Source organism: Lipophrys pholis (genome assembly GCF_963383615.2).
Source record: "Lipophrys pholis genome assembly, chromosome: 11".
NCBI lineage: Eukaryota > Metazoa > Chordata > Actinopteri > Blenniiformes > Blenniidae > Lipophrys > Lipophrys pholis.
In genome coordinates this window covers 15,409,573-15,430,641 of record NC_137631.1, presented here as the reverse complement: position 1 = coordinate 15,430,641, position 21,069 = coordinate 15,409,573, and the positions used below count along the sequence as shown (strand labels likewise).

Genomic DNA, 21,069 nt, shown 5'->3' with positions numbered 1-21,069 from the left:
AGAGGTGTATTTAATTGTTTAATCCCAAGGACAGTGGTGTTCCAAATACAGAGGGTCCAATCAGGCCCATGTGATGAAATTGAACCATGTGAAAAATTACAAATAAGACACGGCCTTGTTCCATAAAAGTACCTGTTAGTTCAATCCAATTCAATTCAACTTTATCTATATAGCACCAAATTCAACACAGTCATTTCTAGATACTTTTAACAGAGAGAAACCCAACAATCAAATCCACTTGAGCATGCAGAGCAACTGTGGAAAGGAAAAACTCCCTCTAACAGGAAGAAATCTTTGCAGAAACCAGTGAGAGGATAGAGGAGAGGAAAGAATAGGACAGACAGACAGATAGATTGGGGGAGGGATACCAACCCTGGTTCGGGAAGGGGGCAAAAAACAGACTCTGACTAAAGCACCCCAATACCCACTAAATTAATTTGAACCAGAGTGTCAGACATAACATGATAAATGACTATCAAGCAGTAAGACAAGTGATGCAGCAGTGCAAGCTGGCTACGTCAATGATTATATAGGATTTCCATGGAATCCTTATAGCAAGGCTCTGTATATCAATGCTAAAACCTACAGAATATTGTCAGTCAAATCTTTGGCTTTCAGAAGTGAGGAAGGGACTTCAGAGTATGTTCCATTTTCTTGGAGTTCATCAGGAGTCCAGCAGCAACATTGTAAATGAGGTATAGATGACCGGGAACAGTTTTTTTTTCTCTACCTTCTTCAGATAAATCCTTTAAGTGTTTTGTTTTCAAGGTGTTGGTTGGCTTAATTCCGATGTTTTTTTGTAGTAAAATGAGATTCATTTGTCAGAGTGGCTCTCCACAGGTGCAGCTCCTCGGTTGCTGATTGGTGGGCTTGAAGAGGCTGATCGCTGATTTGTCGGCTGGTCGCAGCCGGTCGCTGATTGGTTGACTGAGAGCCGCTGGCTGTGATGCACCAGCATCAGTGGAGTAGTGGACTGTCAGTGGTAGTGATGAAAAACCCGACTCCTTAAACTGACTCAAGGGTTTTTGAGTCGTTCATGCAAGTGAACCGGGTGTCTGAATAATGAGTCATTGGAGTCACTCTCCCAAACCTGGACGCTCAGCTGAATTGCGTCATCACTTATCAATAGGAAGATGCTGAAATACTTGTGAGGGAAATAAACAATAAGTACATTAGTTTTTCGTGGCACTACTCTCTTTATTCTGCATTATTTGTGTTGTTTTTTTTAGGTTTATTTGAACCAGGAACTAAGTTAAATAAATCATTAAACATAAAGTAAATAGCAGTAAATATACCATACATATTTTTATGTATATATATATATGATTTTAAAGTTTCACTATTTCCTCCAAAATTCAGATTTTCCTCTTACAAATTTCTAAAATAGTTTTACTAGTATTAATAAACAACGTGATGTTGAAATGGTGGAACAAATTAAAGGGGACAGCATTAAACGCAACACAATTCACGCTACAGTCGTATTTTAACATTATTATTTATGAATTCATGTATTAATTTATGGATTTATTTCTCCAAGCTTGTCAAAAAGATCTAAAGCAGTGGCCTCACCTGAAGGGAGTTAATTTACCCGAGATTGACTCAGAGGTTGAGCTGCTGATCAGAACAAATGTGCCAAACATGTTGGAACCACTACAAGTCATCAGTAGTGTGGACAATGGACCCTATGCCATCAGAACTCGTTTGGGCTGGACTGGAACTGGACCACTGGGAGGAGACGGTGGCGAAGGACTGGATGTTACTACTGTTAACAGAATCTCAGTTCTGAACCTGGAGGAGCTGCAGCGACGGGGACAGGAGACACTACCACCACCAGGCATGATGGAGACATCAGCGCTAGGGGCTTTAACACCAACTAATGCTAATGTGAGGTGCTGGTCCAATAGGAGAGTGCAAAACAAAATATCCAAGATGGCGGCGACCAGGATACGATCTCACAGCAGTTGAGAGGAGAAAAATATGACAAAAACCATTAAAAAAAATAAAGAAAAACATGCTATTTGGCAAACACACTTAATAATCCCTCCAAATGTGTCAAATTTTCCTTGAAATCCAATAATGCCGAACAGAAATAGTTGTGGACGGGTTGTCCCGGGTTGCAGTTTTGTCTACGAGTTGTCCTTTCACCGTGACTCGTGAGTCTTCGTTCAGTAAAGTGACTCGCGGCATTTGAACGATTCGCTCAAACTCGCACATCACTAGTCAGTGGAGCCATGTCTTTATTTATGTCGTGAAGCTGCAGCTTTCGGTCCCATGCCAGGAGCTCTGGTGAGACTGAAGCGGGTCCTGGTCCAGGTCTGGGGGTGAGCCGTCTCCCCAGTTTAAGATGTCGTCTCCCGACCAGGACGGAACCTCCAGCCAGCTCAATAAGTTTGAGAAACTGTCGTGGAGGCCCACCACCCGAGATTCCGGTTTGTAAACAAAACCAGCCCCTACGTTAAAGCTCGCACCGCGACCAGACGCGACTGAAGGTGGCGACTAGTCACAGTGGGAGTCACCACCGCCTGTTATTTGACGCTCAGACCAGAATAGACTTGAGCCACATGGCTGCTTTCTGTGAGTTCTGGTGCAGTGCAGCAGCAGCTGCTGCACACAGGCCAGTTAGCTCAGGTTGCTAAGGAAGCTGACAAATCAGTGAGTGATGATCTCTGATTCTGTGCAGCGCTGTTGTTGTGATTGTGTACTTTGAGATTAGTGACGAAGCGAGGAGGACTCCAAGCTGCAGGCAACGTAGAGATTCATACGGAATAACGCCTAACTTAAAAAAAACAACCCAAAACGATGTAAATGTCTTCAACTTGGCTTCATTTGGTTTGTTTTGTCAAAGATTACTGCAAATCCAGGGCGTGTATGCTAATAATAAGATTTAAACATGTAACCTAAACCACTAGGCCTGATTCAAAGCAATACTAAGGCAATTCATATATACAACAATATAAAAACATGTTTAAAAAAACAATAGGGTCCTTGCCTCCACACTTCCATGTGAATTATGCTTAAATAGAAAGGGATTAAACTTGGATTTAGAAACTCTCATACTTTTGTAAAATTGTGTTGGTTAGTTAAATGAACATAAAAATGGCACAGTGCTATATATTAAGTAAGTTCATTGTGCTGACCTCCAGGCTTGCTCCTCTTTGATGCCCCAAATGTATGCTGAATATGTCTTATGCATCTGCAAAGTTTGATGATGCTGGGATCCTTCAGCTCAGGTGTGTTGGATCATGGAGACTCAAACACACAGTGGATCAGCTAGAAATGACCTGCAGGGTGCCGATTTAAATCATCTTAATTTCTGTTTCTGGCTTCTGAAACAAACGACTGACAAAATGTAATTATTTATTTGCCCCTTCACAAAAGTAAACTCTTGCAGTCTGTAGTTGGTCAGGGAGTGCTTACTGCCATTGTCATTAAAAGGTGCAAATAGTCCATGAAACTGTATGTTTTCTTTTTCTGTGTGTTTGGCGGTTCTTTTAGTTTCCAAAAAACGAGCACGGTGGCTTCAGGCTCGACGCATCTTCTCCCCTTCCTGCCCTAACTTGCGGATCCCCAACAGGTTTCTAAGAGAAGGTACTGAATGTGCTGTTTCCCCCCCTAAAAAGGCAGATCTGTGTCATATTCATTTCAAATAGGCATTGTGTATCAGTGAACGTTGCTCAAGGTGCTGAATACTTGGTGATGCAAAGTGTGTTGGAGATGTATTAGATAAAGTGCCTCGTTCTTCCATATTTGTTTTGCACAGGACACTGTGTACCCCCTGCCCGCAGTGGACACCGCTGCGTTGCGGACAACAGCAACCTGTACGTGTTCGGGGGTTATAACCCTGACTTTGAGGAAGCGGGAGGTTCGGAGAATGAGGACTACCCACTTTTCAGAGAGCTGTGGCGGTTTCATTTTGCCACAGCCTCCTGGCAGCAGGTCCGCACGGAGGGTTACATGCCCACCGAGCTCGCTTCTATGTCGGGTAAAGACTGCTCCTGCCTTCAGTATGCAGTATAATCTGCAAATCAGCCTTCATAGCGTGCAGAAATGTGTATGTTTGCCCTTCTCCATTAACATTGCTCACCACATTTACATATATGTGCAGACTTTGTTTTACTTTTGTTTTCAAAACTCTTTGCTTTTCTTACATGTTTCTCTGGTCACTATTAATGCTGAAAAATCTGTCTCTCTCTCTCTGTCTCTGTCTCTCAGTGGTCTTACATGGGAATAACCTGCTTGTGTTCGGTGGCACTGGGATTCCTTTTGGTGAAAACAACGGTAATGACGTCCACGTTTGTAATGTTCAGTACAAACGATGGAATCTGCTTAACTGCAGAGGGAAGAAGCCCAACAAGATCTACGGACAGGTAGCAGACTTTGTACTTGTATGTAAAATATTGGTTTGGCGTTGCTTATCGCCATGGCAGCTCTGCTGTTTCCCCCCCCCCCCACAAACATTTCTGAGCGTTCTCTGTTCTCAGGCGATGGTCATTATAAATGGATACCTGTATGTGTTTGGAGGGACAACAGGCTACCTTTACAGCACAGACCTCCACAGGCTGGACTTGACCACCAGAGAGTGGACCCACCTTAAACCAAACAACGCACCTACAGATCTCCCCGAAGAAAGGTCAGTTCATGTATCATCATGGTGATATGCGATGCTTTGCAGTTCACCTAAAACCGCATTTTCTTCATAATAAAACATACACAGCTATGTTTAAAGCAATAGCAGTGTGTTTAGAAATATTGAGGAAAGCCCAAAATCTTTAATATTGTGTGTTTTCATACATGCAAATGCACTGGGAACACTGCATACTCTTTTCTCCCAAAAAAAGAAAATGGAAAACTATATGAAATATTACATTATAGAAAGTGTAGAAAGAAGGAAACGGAGGTATCTGCAATTCATCACATTCTCCTACAAATGCTTGGACAATGTGTTGAATGTAAACTGTAACTAAAAGAAGTGTTTAGAAAATCCTTTGATGAACCGAATAACGGCCACAATCTTTTCATTGTCCTTTTATTTGATTGGATTTATGATTTGACAGGTATAGACATGAGCTCGCTCATGTCGGACAGAGAATATACATTTTAGGAGGTGGGACGTCCTGGACATCGTATCCACTGGACAAAGTAAGAGGACATCTGAAATTATACATGAGAAATGTTTCAGTTTGGGATTTTTATCATTTGAATTCCATTTGTCTTGGTCAGATTCATGCATATAACCTGGAGACAAACTACTGGGAGGAAATAGCCACTAAACCTCAAGAAAAAATAGGTTTGTGATCAATCTTCAGAATATTGTGGCAAACAAAAGAAGTGGAAAAACGACATATAAAATCCATTTTGTTTCATTATGATCCCAACAGGATATCCGTCTGCCCGTCGATGTCACAGTTGTGTGCAGGTCAAAGATGGTAAGCTGTATTTTCACAGCGTTGTCTGAACAAACCTGTTCTGAAATGTTTCTTTCTCACGCTGTCCTCTCGCTCTTCAATCCAGAGGTGTTTATATGTGGGGGTTATAATGGAGAACAAATCCTCTCCGACCTGTGGAAGCTGAACCTGCAGACTCACCAGTGGACCAAGCTCCCTGCTGTCATGCCAGAGCCAGCCTACTTCCACTGTGCTGCAGTCACCCCGGTCAGTACCGCACACAGGAGGTTGATTGAAACACGCTTGTTTACATATGTGGGTGCACTGTCTACCAGCTTTGTTTTGGAGTACACGTACATACACGGTGATGTGAGACTCAACACTTCAATTATCTTCAAAACTCCAGTCTCCGTTTTGTTGAGCATGGTGGTGTCTACGCTCTTCACAATGGCTGTGCTGAGGCTTTTAATTTTACAAGTAATTCTCCTCAGGATCAGGAGGTAATCCATGAAGAACATCACACTCGAGTGTGTCAACACGTTTAAATATGTTGTAACAGGAACATTGTGAGGCTGTGTGTGGTAAGGGGTTGTTAGGTGTTTGTTTTTTTACATTGACTGAATAATGCTGACCTGGTTTTAGTCAACCTGTAATATCAATCTGGTGGAAAAGCAAGCTGCTTAAGCCAAATTGTGACGTGGTGGAGCAGGCTGATTGGAGAGTTTCAGCCTCGTCCAGAGTCACTCCACATCAGACCATTGGCAGAGGAAACCGGTTCCAGTGTAGATGAGGAAATTGACCTACTGGTACATTCAGAGTGAGCTTCATGACGCATCCCAGTCTGATCGTCTCTGCGTGTCCCGCTTCCTCAGGCTGGATGCATGTATGTCCACGGCGGTGTCGTCAACATGTCCGGGAACAGGAGGACGGGCTCTTTATACAAAGTGTGGCTGGTGGTGCCCAGCCTGCTGGAACTGACCTGGGAGAAACTTCTGAAAACGTTCCCTCACTTCGCCCACCTGTCCACCCCGCAGCTGCTCAGCCTGGGACTGACGCACGCCTTCGTTCAGCGTCTCAAATAGACACAAACACTGAACAGTGACGCAGCTGGTAAATGACTTTTGAAGAGACGAAAAACCCTGATGTCACTTAACATTGAATGCCTTTTTTTCTTTAGTGTTAGGCAAATGTGTGCTTTTTTAAAAAAATGTTATTTCTTCTCATGTCAACATGTCCAGATGTTGTTCTTTTTTTTATTTTTTTTTTTAAAGTCACAGTCACGTACGTTGCATGAGGCGACTGGTACTCTAAAGACAACTTGACTGAAAGTAGGATGAATGTTACGACTGGTTGTGGAGTTTTTGCGTTTATTAAAGTGCTTCATCGCGGCAGAAGCGATGAGGCCCTGCACACTGTCATGATCTCTGCACGCACTGTGACAGGTTAGGTCAAGCTCACTGCAGTTTCACACATTTTAAAGACACGAAAAGAACCATGCTTTTAACATTCTATTCTATCCAAAACAAGAATCCATTCTAGATTCTTGTTTTTTTTTTTTGTTTTTTTTTTATTTAGATCTGAAGGCAGCCGGAAGCATCTATTAAAACGTACAGCAGCAGTGTCACTGTGAACTTTCTGGTTCCTGTTCGATTACATTTCGAATAGTGAACTTCAGAATGTTACTTATGAATTTACCCTGCTGTAGCTCCACAGTGACCCTCGAGCCTTTTCATTCTTCATTTTGTGCCTTCTGAATTTACGAAACATTCTTTTTTGTTTATTAACAATCTCTCTGAAGCGGTCTTTTTTGTGTTTTTTATCGTTTCATTATTCCCCGAACTGTGCCGTTTGTTTTTTCCCCTGTATGATTTACCAGGTGCTCTATCCATCTTTTTATTGCAGTTTTTTTCCCCCTGCTATACATATAGAAAAATGTTATTTCTTATTTATTTGAATCACTGTGCTGCTGTTTTATTTTATTACAAATATCTGAAATGTACCTGAACATGTAGCTTTATCTTTAATGCCCAAACTCCATTTTTACCGTTTTATAATGCAACATGTGTTTTCTTTATATGTTAATACAAATTCAAACGTTTTTGTTTTTTTTATGGCTTTGGTATTCAGCAAAACTCCAAACTATGGTTTTCTCAAAATGTGAAATACTGCAATCGGTTGAAGGACCTCTAAATGTCGGGGTGCACATGGGCATCAGCGCCTCCACCAGCCAGGTCTTCCTTGTATGTCGGTGTCATGCCGTTTGCTCAACAGTTCTCCTCCACTGTGCCTGTGTCGTACCATGCTGAAGGAAATCACCTCTATTGGGGGGAAAAGGCTGCATGCTGAGGCCACATTTGGGTACATGAACACTTACTGTGTACAGTAAAGATTAAAAACTGCACTGATGCTCCTGGCTGCTTATACCAAGACACACCATGGCCTCTTTTTGTTTAGTTTGTTTCTTTCCCCCGCACCTGTTTTATGAGCATTTTATCCTATGTTAACTGTGTCCATGCAATAATAACCAAAGGCCTTCTGGTAATAATTGTACTGCAAAGCCCCTTTTTCACATTCCACCTATTTCCTTTGACATGTGGCCTTATTTCTGGAATAGTTTTTGAAGCGTTCTGCTTTACGGCGTGCTGAACCCGGTAAATGTACTGCATTGCTTAAGATTGACGTGTTTATATTCGCATCATTTTTGATGTTAATGGAAGTTCAACAATCTTTTGCATGTCTGTATGGTGTGCATGTCACTTTACAAAATCTCTTGGGAGAAAATTTGAATGTCTTCTTAAAGGCAAATGTGGCTGCGATGGACATTGTTTTGTAATTTGTCTGTACCAACAATAAAAACACAGGCAGCTGGTTTTCCAAAATGTTTTATTGACTCATGTGTATTTTGAATTCATCATCTTTTCTTGTGAAGCACAGCCTGCCATGCTTCATTTATAACTTTGGGGTATAATGATTTGAGAACACAGCCACATATTAGACACTAGATAAAATTAACACGCTTTGCTACAACCGTAACCTAAAATCCTGTTTGTGCGCGTCATGATGTATTCTCGCATTACAAAAATACAGCTTATCTCTCCTTTAGTTTACAAAGACTAAGTTAGGAATCTGAATATTTACGCTGAAAAACTATACATCTTACATAAGGAGTCATAGGGTCGTTTAAAAGGTTCAACCTGAGATTAAAAACTTTTCAATCTTTTAAAAGGAAAATCTGAAATAGAGTTTGTGTTAAGATTGACAGATTAATGTTAAGGTGGAAGAACACAGCCTGCTGGTGATGGAGCGAAGTAATACAGAGCGAGGAGGATCAGGTAAACGACCACCAGAGCAGTACCTGAGGAGACATAACAGCAGATCAATGTGGGCTGAATCAAACTACCAAACTGGAGCACAAAGTTTCTGTTCTCATGAATCTTCTGATCCCTCAGGCAAATAAAACACTGCAGTCTACTGGAAGGATTCTTTTTACAGGGTATTTTGTATGAAATATATCTGTTTTCAGACACGGTTAAATCTGCTGCATAACGGTGGATACTAACAGCACAAGTTCTATCACAGCTCACTTGGTCATTGCTTGTCTTCTAGGCTTGAAGGACTGCTTTTGGTGAGTTTTCAGAACAATTATCTTTAATGCAAAGTTTATGGAGTTCTCCACCTGACCCAATGACACTTTGTTTTTGAGTTATTAGCATAAGAAATATAAATCCAAACTGAAAGGACTTTATCATTGCAATTATGACAACTATTGGTTTGCTGTCAAAATAAATAGATTTTTTTTTTTTATATATATATTTTTTTAGATCTGCCGAAAATGTGACACGTGGATTGACAAAGTGGCACTATAGCACTAAACACAAGTGTGGACTTTTTTTTCAATCAGTCACTGGTGGAAAACAGCATTTTGCAGGACGATTGATAAATGTAGCACGGCATTAGATCATGCTCCACAATAACGTTTTTCGATACTACCTTGAAAGTCGTAACTCAGGTTTAAACAGTATTACAAGTATACCGTACCATATTACGTCCGCGCTCTCTTTAGGCAAGACTTAGGAGGTGGAGCATGGGCTTAGCGTGGCTACTACAGTACTGTAAAGGGTTGGTTACTGTCGTTAAAGGGAACAGAAGCATTCAAAGTCTGGGTGTGTCATTGTCTAAATTGTGTTCTTGTGTTTGCAGCATGCTCAAAAAAACCCTACCTTGAAAATAATCTGACTTCCCGTCCATGAATATGTAGTTGACCAGGATGACGCCGAAGATGCTGGTCCACAGGTGCAGGTCACTGAACAACAGCACAAATCCCACATCCTGAGCAAAAGGACAGATTGTGTCTGATCATAGAAAATAACACCTGCAACAGGAAAGAATCTGTATTTGCATGAACAAATAAAAGATGCCGAGATGAACGAGGTCTTACATAAATGGCATTAAATAGAACCAGTATTGGAATCTGCAGCATGCAGACCTGCACAGCAGTACAGCTTCCAACCTCCAAGCTGAATAAAAGACAGAAACTTTATTCCAACTTTATTTAGTTAACGTGAGAGATCCCTCGTTCAATCTGTTAGAGTAAGTATGAGAGCAATGACCTGAGGCTAATGTTGTTCTGCAAAGCAAATTGGATCCCATTAACAATTTCTGGGATTTCAGCAACCATTGCAAGAAGCGTCACTCCGATGAAATACTGGAAGAGGAAAAGGAAACGTTTACACAGCCGCAGGAAGTAATCGAAAACAAACTCCCTGATGCCGAACCCTCTCTGGATTCTCACCTGAGAGACGTTGGGCTGACTCAGTATGGGCTGGATGTGCTCAGTGGCCAGATCGGCACAAGCTGATGTGAGCAGGGTGGCGATGATGAGGATGACCAGCGACTTCAAGCGTGACCAATGGACCACTGCCCCGTCGTGGTGAGCCACTGCACAGAAAAACAGATGAAAGGCTTTGATGTAAACAGTTACTCAACTGCGTGTTCCGAAGTCAGTGAAAAACAGCCAAGTGTGAACGCAGCATGCAATTTTCTTTTGGCTAATAGCTGTTGACTCCAGGCAGTGATTCATACCCTGTCCTTCGCCAACATGGATGTCATAGATGTGGGAGTGTGTCTTGAGTGTAAATATCAGACCAATGATGTAGGCGGCTGGCAGGAGGACAGACACCGTGTACACCAGAGGCCTGGAAACGACAAAACAAAGGTATCAAGACGCAAATAAAATACACCCTGAGAACAATCCATGTAAGGACCGGAGGAACATGCAAACTCCACTCAGAAGACTCTATTCAGGGAGCTTTTGCCATTATGTGAGATTGATAAACACAATCTGTGCAGCCCACGCACAGGATGATTTGATTTAGTCTGAAAAAAAATGGGTATTCCTAAATTAATATTACGTCTTCATAATTCAGATTTTAGCCATTTTATAAAATGTAAGAATACTGTTTATTTTTCATTTTTATTTTATTTGCAAAAACTTAAAAACCATGTAATGCAGGCAGTTATACTTATTGAGCAGACGAAAACAATTGTGAAATGTAAAAATACTTACTCAACGTGGTTGTGAAAGAATGAACCATTGCTCTGTCAAGCAAAGATACAAAAGGAAGATGTAAATGAATCGGAGGGTGTCGGGAAGTCTTGCCGCTGCTCCCGGATACTGACCAGATCGTAGTGACAGTTGTGGCAGACGAACGGCCCGCTGCCGTTGCTCGTGCTGTTGCCTCCTGTGGAGTTGGTGCAGGCGTCACACACCAGGTTTCCGTAAACCTTGGAGAACAGCGTGGGGGCAAAAACACCTGGCGCAGACAGCAAGAGAGGGGAGGAGATTGTTTAGCTCGCATACTGCAGGATGTTGTCGTTTTTCTTGGAATGACAGTGGACACTATTGAGGCTTTGGCAGCCTTTTACAAAGTTTCCTACGTCTATCAATTGTGTTCTTTCAGGCTTTCAAAGTTGTGGAGGTGACCTCTGAGTCACTACTTGCCTCCTACAGAGATGAAAAGCAGTGCAGAGCTCACTCCTGTACAGCGGCTGCTGAATCTTTGCTCGCTGTGTCTCAGGCCTCCAATGATCATGCAGATGCCCTGAGAAAAATAACAAGAAGTCTCATTCACACTCACTGAATCAGTAAAAGATCATCGATAAACGATATAACGCTAACAGGTGCAAAAACCATTATAGCACTGCATTTTAAAAAAAACAACACAAAATACTGATAGAATTCTTTGTAAGATCAAATATAAATCATGAGTTAAAATATCCAGATAGCAGCACCTTGTGTTGCTCTGCTAATTGTTTAAATTTGTGCATCTGTTTAATTAATTTTCTGTATATTGCGAACACATATACAAAGATGTTGGTTTGATATTATTCCACAGCCATTTGTAAAAACAACATGATCAATGAGAGACTTCTGGCAAAAGTGTGATGAAAAATAAAAAATGAAGGGTTGTCACCAGTGAGCATGTGCGGTCTGCACTTAGATGACACAATACAAATACAGGTGTTTATCCCCGCACAGTAGAATAAAGTGGAAAGGGTCATTTTTGTTTCCGCTTTAAAATTCACTTTAAAAATTTGAAGCTATTCATTATATATCATTTATATATACTTCATAAGATGTTTCCTATTGTTTTTCCATAATTCTGACAATTAAAAAAATGTATGAGATTATTATTATTAATATTTTTTTAATATAGAAAAGTGCACTCACAGGAAAACAAAAAAGACCATCTCCGATGTTACTAGACGATTAGTGTAAATGCAGTGTGGCTCACGGGGATGAAGAGGATGCAGCCGAGCAGCGTGCCGGTCAGCGCCGCTTTAACAACCTCTTGCAGACATGGGTTGTTTGCCTGGTGACCTCTGAGCAGGGCAGTGATGTAAAAAGTTAACTCTGTGATGGAGCCGAAGGTGGCATTGACAACTGCACCCACTGCAAAGTTACTCTGAGCTGAGAGACTATAAATGAAAAAACAAAATATCAGCATTAGAAGGTAGTAATTAGAATGTGTGTAGATGAACGTATTTGCTTGGAAAGAAAAACTGCTCACCTGGCAATGCCCATACCGATATAGTAAGACAAAGGGATGATGGAGCCGATGGCGACAGCAAACTTTGCATAAGAGCTGATGTACACATTTTCTTTGTCAATGTATCCGATGATCAGAGCAATGATTACCAGAGGGAGGAGGTCTGAGGTGGAGGTCAAAGATGATAACAGGCGCAAATAAGAGTATGACATTGAAAATGAATCAATAGGTGACAATCTTCAACCTATTTCTTGGTGCCAAACCAGACGTCAAACCAGAAAGCTGTGGAAAAGGACGACTCTGTCTGGATGCAGTACAGTTGTACAGTGGTGTCGAGTCCCATCCACATCCATCCTTCAGGTTGTGAACTAATTCTTCAAGAATGGGGAAATTCAACATTTTCAAATAAATTTATAGCAAACTAAACTAAACATAAGAAAACTGCAGCCAGTCGGAGAAACTCTTTTGGCAGTTTCGATCTTACAATCATTCAGCAGGTTAGATTTGTAATAATACTGAAAGTACACAGGACTGCATTAGCCAGCCTGTCACCTGCAGACTATACACAATGCCTGTTACCTGGAAAACAGCAGGGTGATCAGATCATACCGACACTGGCCTTTTTGCACTGCATCCCCGTGAATTGATCCGGTTAAATAATCAACCTAAAACATGCTAAAAACCAAACTCTTTAAAATGGCATTTAAGTTAGATTTAACCGTTTTATTATATTTTGCAGTCCCGGTTTGTCTTCTGCCTCATTTTACCATCTGTTAACTCAATTATCTAGTATTGTATTGTTATGTTGGGCAATACAGCTTTTCAATTATGTATTGCTTTCATTCATTTTTATTGTAATTAAAATAAACGTTGACTTTGACTGTTCCCGTGGGCTCACCACCTGCAGGAAGGTTCTTAAATGGTGCATTGTGATCTGGGTGACAGTGCACAGACTGTCACCCCCGTGACCCGGAAACGGATAACCGGAAGAAAATGAATGAATGAATAAACTTTGACTCAATCGATTGGTAACATTTGTTTCATTCACAATAATAAACACTTCTGCTGCTGATAAAATCTGCCCATATCAATTAAAAAGATATCTGAATATGGGGAGGGATTAATTTTTTTTTTATTATATATATATACTTTGGCAAAGCATGACAAAGTTACTGATTCACTTTGATGGTAAAGGATACTGACAGCAAACACATTGATCCCATCGACGGTGTACTTGTAGTAGTACCAGTTGGCAGCATGGTAGCAGCACAGCAGCGCTCTGCTCTCAGAGCCTTGATTCTGGGGGTCAAAAGAAATATTGAAACTCGTGTTTTAACGTCTCTCCGGGCTGAGACTCAGTGGTGATTACCGCTCTCATTGCAGTGGTGGAGATGGAGACATCTTCCGGAGGCAGGAGGAGAATGACAGCCAGAGTATGTGCATTCATTTTGGAGACTGGGATGGTAAAGACCAGGATCCAGGAGATGAAGCAAGCCAGGGAGTGAATCACAACCAGAAGAGGGTAGCCCAGCAGCAGCCAGACGTAGGTAGAAAAACGACGCTACGCAACAAGCGAGAAAAGTGAGTTCCATCCATTTGGTTTGATATTGATTCACAACCTATTGTTGGCCTCTAAACAGACACTCGAATGTTCCTCTGGTTCTTTATATGTTGATAAGTATGGATAGTTACCCAGTAAGGCGTGCGCACAGGTCGTCCTCCCACCTCCTGCACTAACACCTCTGTGGGTGAAGGCATCAGAACATGTGAGGAGTCCTCCACTGAATCCGAGCTGCACTCACAGTCTGGAGCTCGTTCACAACATGTCCTCGCTGCGTTTCCAACCTGGACGAACAAAACCCAAATCTGCAATCTCTGACTGATCACAAAGGTGGAAATGTAAACATTTTCATGTTTAGTAGCTGTGCTCGCATTTACAACCAATGGCGCCACCAACTTTAAATGTTTCTCATTGTATTAAAGAGCAAAATGAAGTCAAACAGACAATAGTGGTTAGTTGACAGTCACATAGAAGAACAACAAATTGCAAATGGATTCTCGGTGAACGTCTCAGCAGTCGTTTAAAACTGCAGGAGAAGCTTTTCTGAGCCAACAATAATAACTGGCACACAGTTCCTGGGAAATGTGGACTGGTACAGAATTTCATATTCCCGGTGTATAAAGGCAAAAAGCTGCTGGCACTAGTGAATTGAGAGGCAATACCATCTTTGTCTCAGAAGGTTTTACAGAGTGGCTATATACTGAAGCACCTGCACTCAAAGCTGCAGCTTCTGTTGCGAGAAACAACTTCAAGTATTGCAGATTTTGTGGTGTGAATGAGAAAAAAATTAACTTCTGCTTCCGTGACCACAAGTATGCAAAGACTATGAGGAAACTGCAAGATTCACCGGTCATAAACCAAACTTCAATTTGCAGAAGCGAAAAGGAGACAAGAGCCACAACCTTTAACAGTACCTCATGGACGGAGCTGCCAAATGGCCACAGGAAGTAGCGGCACAATTTCCAGCAGAGTTTCCCTGAAGATGATTGGAAAACAAACGTGTTAGGTGAAAGGCAGACAATAAATAAATAAATATATAAATACCATCCTCTAATATTGATTGGTTCACCTACCATAAGGTACTCCGGCAATGGTGGCGAACATCAGTATGCTGACCAGAAAGTATGTCAGAGAGACCCACCAGCCAAAGAGGAATACGTACAGAATGTTTCCAAATGTGATGAACTGACCTGACACATGAAGCCCAAACAGAACCACGTCATCACAGAAGGAAAATATGTTCCACCTCATTTTAATTCCTTAAATGTAATGTGTGAAATAACTTGAATTCAAGTGTTTCTAAAGCTTTGAACGAAACACAGTCCCTGGGAATGACACAGACCATGACTTAGTGTGTTGCTCATCAAATGTACACCACTGCTGCTTCTAATGAAATGTGCAGTCAGGAGGAGATGCACTGAGAAAATGTGTCTCTTCTTTCACAAACTGCACATTTTACACCCAAAGCTGTACAAAGGTCAATCTGACAAAGGGGTTCTTCATGTGCAATCAGATCGTACCCATCTTGCTACAGAAATCACTAAAGGAGATGACATAACTAGAGAGTGGATTTCTGGGAAGGTGTTTGTCAATGGATCCTTCCTCTGGTAAGTTAGGGTTTTTTGGTTCTTTGTTATGATCAAATCGATCCCCTTCTCAAGGTCATTAAAACTACTTTACCAGCAGAACATACAGGATCATAATGGTTATGATTGTACGTTTGGTGCAGCAGCTTGGGGGCAATTTATAGAACGTACGGAAAAACAGTCAAGTCAGAAACAGAAGTTCATTCTTTGACAAAGATCTGAGGTAACGACAGACACGAGGGGAATCCTATGCAGTCACATGGACGGTCGTTTCTGAATCAGTGTGGTGGAGACAACACTTGAACAGCGATGCAGCTGGCCTCTTTAATATATTTTTATGCCAAATGTAGTTATATTTGTCATCCTTGCAAATAAGACCAAAGGTGAAAGAAATTAACACCATCATTCTACTTCTATTTTATTTTATTTTTTAAATACACTGTAACTCAGTACCTGGACCTGCGTGTGGTTTAATGACGTTCAGTTCAGAGTAGAGCTCTTTCACAACATCTGATCGGACTTCAAACGGCCGTGCTGTCACGTGGCTCTTCCACTTCCTGAAACCAAACTGAGACACACCAATACACACGCTTTGTTCATCTTCGTCCTCAGCTCAAGTCTTCTTCGGGTTACCCAGAAGGTGCAATACAATTCTCACCCGGTAGTTGTTAACCAGTTTGTTGGCTTCCACCTCATTTTCTGCTCTGATGGTTCTCTTGCTTGGGATCTCCTCCCAGCTGTCCTCACACACTTGTAGACCCGCGCCTGAATTCAAGAGCAACAAGATGGCCACAAAATGTTACAAAGGTGACGGCGCTGCTATTTTAAAACCATATCATAAATGTGTTGTTACAAGGTACTCACAGGCGTGCGCGCACATGCATTTTGCGGTCGGACAGGAGGAGTGTAGTGAAGACGGTGGGGAGACGTGTGTTGAAGCAGTTTGTTGAGGGGCGCCCAGTTGATCCAAGGCTTTTTCTTGATCAAAACTTGCCTGTAAATCATGTTCGTACGACGCGTCTGCAAAACCAAGCGACAAACACACGGTGTTGAAAGCGTTTTGAGTGTTTTTAAAATGTACAACCGCGCAGCACAAACGTTTGTTTTTTTCTCCCACCGAGATAATGTACAATCAGAAATAAATTAAATATATTGCTTTAGAGTGTCTGACTTTTTGACATAACTTTACTATCACACGTTTTGTGATTATGATTGGATTTGATTTATTTTATATTTTGTGGCTGTAGAATTGCAAAGAAAAAAAAAAAAAAGCACCGAGTGTGTACTGCTGATCGTTTTTCCATGTAACTTCACCAATGCAAAATTCTATTCCTCTGCTTTCTGATAATTTGGGAATTTCTTTTAGATACCATGAACAGTCTGGGTGTTATAGTTGTGAAAAGTGTGCATATGCCATTTTTTGGTCATCAGCAAACAGGATAGGATAAATTATCTTATTGTACATTTGAGTTTACTGAAACTATCTGGAGCTTTCTGAGCTTTCAGAAGAGGCAAAGATGTAGTTTTCAAATCGAACCAGACAGCCTTAAATGTAATATATTTATATATCAACATTGCTTCTTTATGATTTCAAATTGTGTTCATCACTTTTACATCACACCAGGCCGTAGAAATGTATTTTAATCAAGATACATTTATCAAAGATACATTCTATCATGATTTCTTCTGGCAATCTACAAAAAAATGCAACATGCAGAGGAAAAAAAAACTCATTGCACAAATTATTCAGGATTTTATCTATTTTATTTTGGTGATGTCTTGTATTAAAGAGAGTTATTCTTGCATTCCTGAATAATTGGTGTTTTACTGAGAGCAGTATAAATCAAATAACATTGATGTTTCTACAATGCAGTCCAACATTTCTTTAATAAAACCCAGACATTTTTCAGGTGGTTTAGAAAACCTTTCAATAGATGTTTTTTTTTTTTTAAATAGAGTTTGAGCCCAATTGTGGGTTAAGTGAACCATTACCTGATCGACTGCGTGTATTATTGAATGCATACTGACATTAAATCTTGAAATTGAAGTCATGGCTTCAGTTGAATTAGGTGTAAATTGTACTTGGTACTACAAGCACTGGGGAGCACTGGGTTAGTTTTTCATTCATTTCAGAAAGACACATAACATACACCATCAATGAGATGAAAAAACACTGGATGAGTATTTTATTACAGGATAAACAGTTGTTGTTATTGTGAGTTCTCCTTTTCAGCAGACCACATACTTATAGGGAGTCTAGTTTTGTTTCCTCTTTCTGTTTTGTCTGGTTTTCCCTAATGTCAACCCTAACCCAAAGGTTGGGTTAGGGTTGACAGCATAGTGGCCTTTAAATAACATTAACTATAACTCTAGTGCAAGGAATTACATTATGTAAAGGCCAACTTTTAATGAGCAATCTTCTTGAAATTCTTATGAAAGTGAAGTGCTATTTGTACAGGTTGTTGCCTCAAAGTATCCTTCATTCGATGCCTGTATTTTCTAAGCGGGGTGCTGGAGCAAATCCCAGTGCGCGTGGGTAACAGAAGGATACACCCTGGACAGGTCACAGACGGTGAATGTTACAACTAAATTGTAGCAAATGACTTGACTTTAAACTTTTAGTCGACCGGTCAAATCGTCCCCCCCAAAAAACAGAAATCTTGCCTGTTTTCAAGGAAAGTAAATAAATCAGGCTGGACTGGATTCTCTGGCGGACCGGTTGCTGTCCCCCACAGTCCAAACTCAAGTACCACTTTACTGACCCCTAATCCTAATAATCAAACCTTGAAGCAAGTCTTCTCCAATACATTTAAATATGTCCCCATGGGACAGAGTACAGCAGGTTGACGCCCCCACTCCTACTGGAGAACAGGAATACACTCTCGCACACAAACACGCGCACGGACAGTGGTAGACCCCCTTTATCCACACAACACACAGGAGACGCCTGAGTGTCCCCATTCCTGAGTAACAGTCCCCCCGCCACGCAGTCCGAATGCATGCAGATTTAAAATGGAGAAAGCATTGACGGTGCCGTTAAAGTTGTGTGTATTATTAGCAGCCGTCACGAGCCAACTGACCGTACGCGAGTTCGGCCGGCCTCCTCCTCCGGCTGCTCGTGTCGGAGCTCCGTGTCGATGATAGTGACATCTCCGCCGCTGCACGAGCCTCACCGGCAAGTCACGGGGATCGCCGCGAGCCGCTCATCTCCGCGCAGTGGTCGGGACAGACGCGCAAGCTCTCGACGTATTACGCCGCTTGGACTTGTGGGAAATGGAGGCGTCAGTGTTGGAGCGCAGCAGGAGGTCGGATAGATAGATGATAGATAGATGGAGAGAGAGAGAGAGAGAGAGAGAGAGAGAGAGAGAGAGAGAGAGAGAGAGAGAGAGAAAGAGATGTATTTCTTGGATGTTGTATTTACGTCTTGTCTGGACGTCAATGAAAATACGTTTAAAGCCCAAATGAGGACAGGTCATCAGTCTCAGAGGACACACACAGAATCACATTTAGGGTCAATTTATCAGTTCTAATCACATGCATGTTTTTGGAATGTGGGTGGAAACCAGAGTACCCAGAGGTAACCCACACACACACTAGAGAACATGCAAACTTCACAAACACCTCCAGCTGGACTTGATCCCCACACTGTTCTCTTTGTGGGCCAAGAGCACTAACCACTGCACCAATGAGACAACTGGCAATGGCAGTGCTGATAAAACATTTAGTGAGTTTCTCCGTACAGCTTAAAAAGATGAATGCCTTGTCATTTGTCAACTTGTTCTGGCTGTCAAATAGACGTCCAGATTACGGCCTCAATGGACGGACGTGTCTTGGACGTTTGTGGACGTTGCTTGCTCAGTGGGAGTCAATAATATGTTGATAATAAATTGATAATGAGATGAGACACAACACAGTGCATGGTGGACTAGGAGTTAGTTCTCTCATTTTATAGGGAAACCTACCCAGTGTGCAGAGTTTGCCTGAAGCGCGTTACACCTGAGCTTAAATCTCCACACTGCCTGCCTGAGTATCAACGATCTACTTAAACATCCTGCTTTTCGTCTTGAACAAATGTAATGGTCTCGGGGCAAATACATGTCATATTATCTTGTAGAATTTGAAACATCCAGACTCCTGAGGCCCTCGGGAAGAGGTTTACTCAGTGCTTCAGTGTCAGAAACAAACCAGGCGAAGCAGCATTTAGTTCTTACGATGTGGAACAAACTCCATGAAGTTACACTTGACGACTGCTGATGGGCCTTAAAACACAATTATTTGCTCAGGCTTTCCACTAAGCAATAGATTTTAATGTATTTCCTTAATTTCCTCATAAAGTACTGTGAATCTCCTTGTGTCTGAGTGGTGCAATATATATATTTGCCTTGCCTTGTTCTTCCTGTTCTTAGATTTCCTCACAGTTGGACTGCTTTGTATTTGAAGTTGACAGGTGGTTTTCCTGGACATGTGGACCGGACCTGATCACTGTCTTTACCCATTTAAAATTGTCATTGAATCAAGTACACACACACACACACACACACACACACACACACACACACACACACACACACACACACACACACACACACACACACACACACACACACACACACACACACACAGAAGAACTGTTGTGAATCTGTGAACTTTTTGTGAAAGTGTGATTAAGATAAATAGCGCCACATTCTGGTCAAATTGACATTGCCATTTTTATTTTGGTTCTGTAATAACAAAGCACAAGAAATATGGACATCGCTCTAAACTGATGACTTTGTCATTTTCCCAACATAATTAGTTTTGTGGTTTTCCTATTGCTGGCTGGTCAAATAGTTGAACAGATGATTAAGGACTGGAAAAAGTGCACACAGCTGCAAAATGCCAAGCGTTGTGTTTGTTTGTTTGTTTGTTTGTTTGTTTAAACAATCATTGTGTTCTTACTAATGCCTGTTCTTAATGTAATATTGGATGCTTAACTATCTTCTCAAAGAGTAGCCAGTGGGAGTGGGCTGCAGTGATTGGCAGTGAGATCCCTGGATTGTTTCTGGTGTTGGAGAAGTTCTCTGTGTGAAGATCTCATCTGTTTCTCAGGTAATCTGACTTCCTTTCATGGTGATGCTGTATTGCCCTGCCGTGCCTCCCAATAAAAATATTTGACATAAAAACGTCCCCGTTACATAAGCTGGCGCCTCTGTGTGGCCTGTCTCCCTGTGTTATCCAATGTGTGCATTCAGAGGCTTTGCTGTCTCAGACCAAGCATAGTGATCCTTTATGGTTGTTTACGATGAAGAGCAGTGTTCTTCATTGGGAATGGTTTTTGAAAACATTTACAAGTTTTACAGTTCATAAGATTGTCATGAAATATCACCATGTTGCTCATAGATTAAGCTTGAGGCAGTAACAGCTATTTTATTGACATTTTATTTTTACATTATTACACAGGACCAAGGTCAATTTCACTTCATCATCTGCAGCAGTTGCCATTCTATCAC

General features: G+C 41.4%; 2 protein-coding genes across 3 annotated transcripts; one reads left to right on the top strand and one right to left on the bottom strand.

Annotated features, from left to right (window-relative positions):
* Window positions 1-2,196: 2,196 nt before the first annotated feature.
* On the top strand, window positions 2,197-8,259 carry LOC308117204 (kelch domain-containing protein 10-like). The gene is made up of 10 exons (XM_080475925.1): window positions 2,197-2,429; window positions 3,496-3,588; window positions 3,761-3,982; window positions 4,213-4,367; window positions 4,482-4,630; window positions 5,055-5,139; window positions 5,221-5,287; window positions 5,379-5,426; window positions 5,512-5,651; window positions 6,257-8,259. Exons 1-10 carry the CDS (start codon window positions 2,345-2,347, stop codon window positions 6,464-6,466), a joined length of 1,254 nt encoding a protein of 417 aa, XP_080332051.1. The 5' UTR covers window positions 2,197-2,344; the 3' UTR covers window positions 6,467-8,259.
* Window positions 8,234-18,845, bottom strand: cax2 (cation/H+ exchanger protein 2). Of its 2 annotated transcripts, none has more exons than XM_080475921.1 (20): window positions 18,661-18,845; window positions 16,445-16,600; window positions 16,239-16,345; window positions 16,034-16,148; window positions 15,068-15,184; window positions 14,909-14,970; window positions 14,126-14,278; window positions 13,803-13,994; window positions 13,633-13,732; window positions 12,455-12,596; window positions 12,179-12,362; window positions 11,386-11,485; window positions 11,064-11,197; window positions 10,951-10,982; window positions 10,467-10,579; window positions 10,177-10,322; window positions 9,995-10,089; window positions 9,823-9,901; window positions 9,605-9,713; window positions 8,234-8,739 (listed from the first exon to the last, which is right to left on the bottom strand). In XM_080475921.1, the coding sequence occupies exons 1-20, from the start codon at window positions 18,728-18,730 to the stop codon at window positions 8,654-8,656; spliced, it is 2,292 nt and encodes a 763-aa protein (XP_080332047.1). In that variant the 5' UTR covers window positions 18,731-18,845; the 3' UTR covers window positions 8,234-8,653. The 2 variants fall into 2 exon arrangements, 1 of the variants encoding a protein (XP_080332047.1); XR_013935828.1 differs by having other exon boundaries at window positions 8,258-8,739; window positions 9,605-9,687; window positions 18,661-18,823.
* Between the last annotated feature and the right edge of the window lie 2,224 nt (window positions 18,846-21,069).

What these genes read in the sequence shown, in the direction of transcription:
- LOC308117204 (XM_080475925.1), top strand. Translation starts at nt 2,345, where the DNA reads ATGTCGTCTCCCGACCAGGACGGAACCTCCAGCCAGCTCAATAAGTTT. An exon ending in CCAACAAGATCTACGGACAG is followed by an intron (nt 4,368 to 4,481) that starts GTAGCAGACTTT and finishes CTCTGTTCTCAG; the next exon opens with GCGATGGTCATTATAAATGG. An exon ending in TTGTGTGCAGGTCAAAGATG is followed by an intron (nt 5,427 to 5,511) that starts GTAAGCTGTATT and finishes TCTTCAATCCAG; the next exon opens with AGGTGTTTATATGTGGGGGT.
- cax2 (XM_080475921.1), bottom strand. Translation starts at nt 18,730, where the DNA reads ATGTCACTATCATCGACACGGAGCTCCGACACGAGCAGCCGGAGGAGG. An exon ending in TTCTTTCACAACCACGTTGA is followed by an intron (nt 10,580 to 10,950) that starts GTAAGTATTTTT and finishes TGTCGTTTCCAG; the next exon opens with GCCTCTGGTGTACACGGTGT. An exon ending in CCATGTTGGCGAAGGACAGG is followed by an intron (nt 10,323 to 10,466) that starts GTATGAATCACT and finishes TTTTCTGTGCAG; the next exon opens with TGGCTCACCACGACGGGGCA.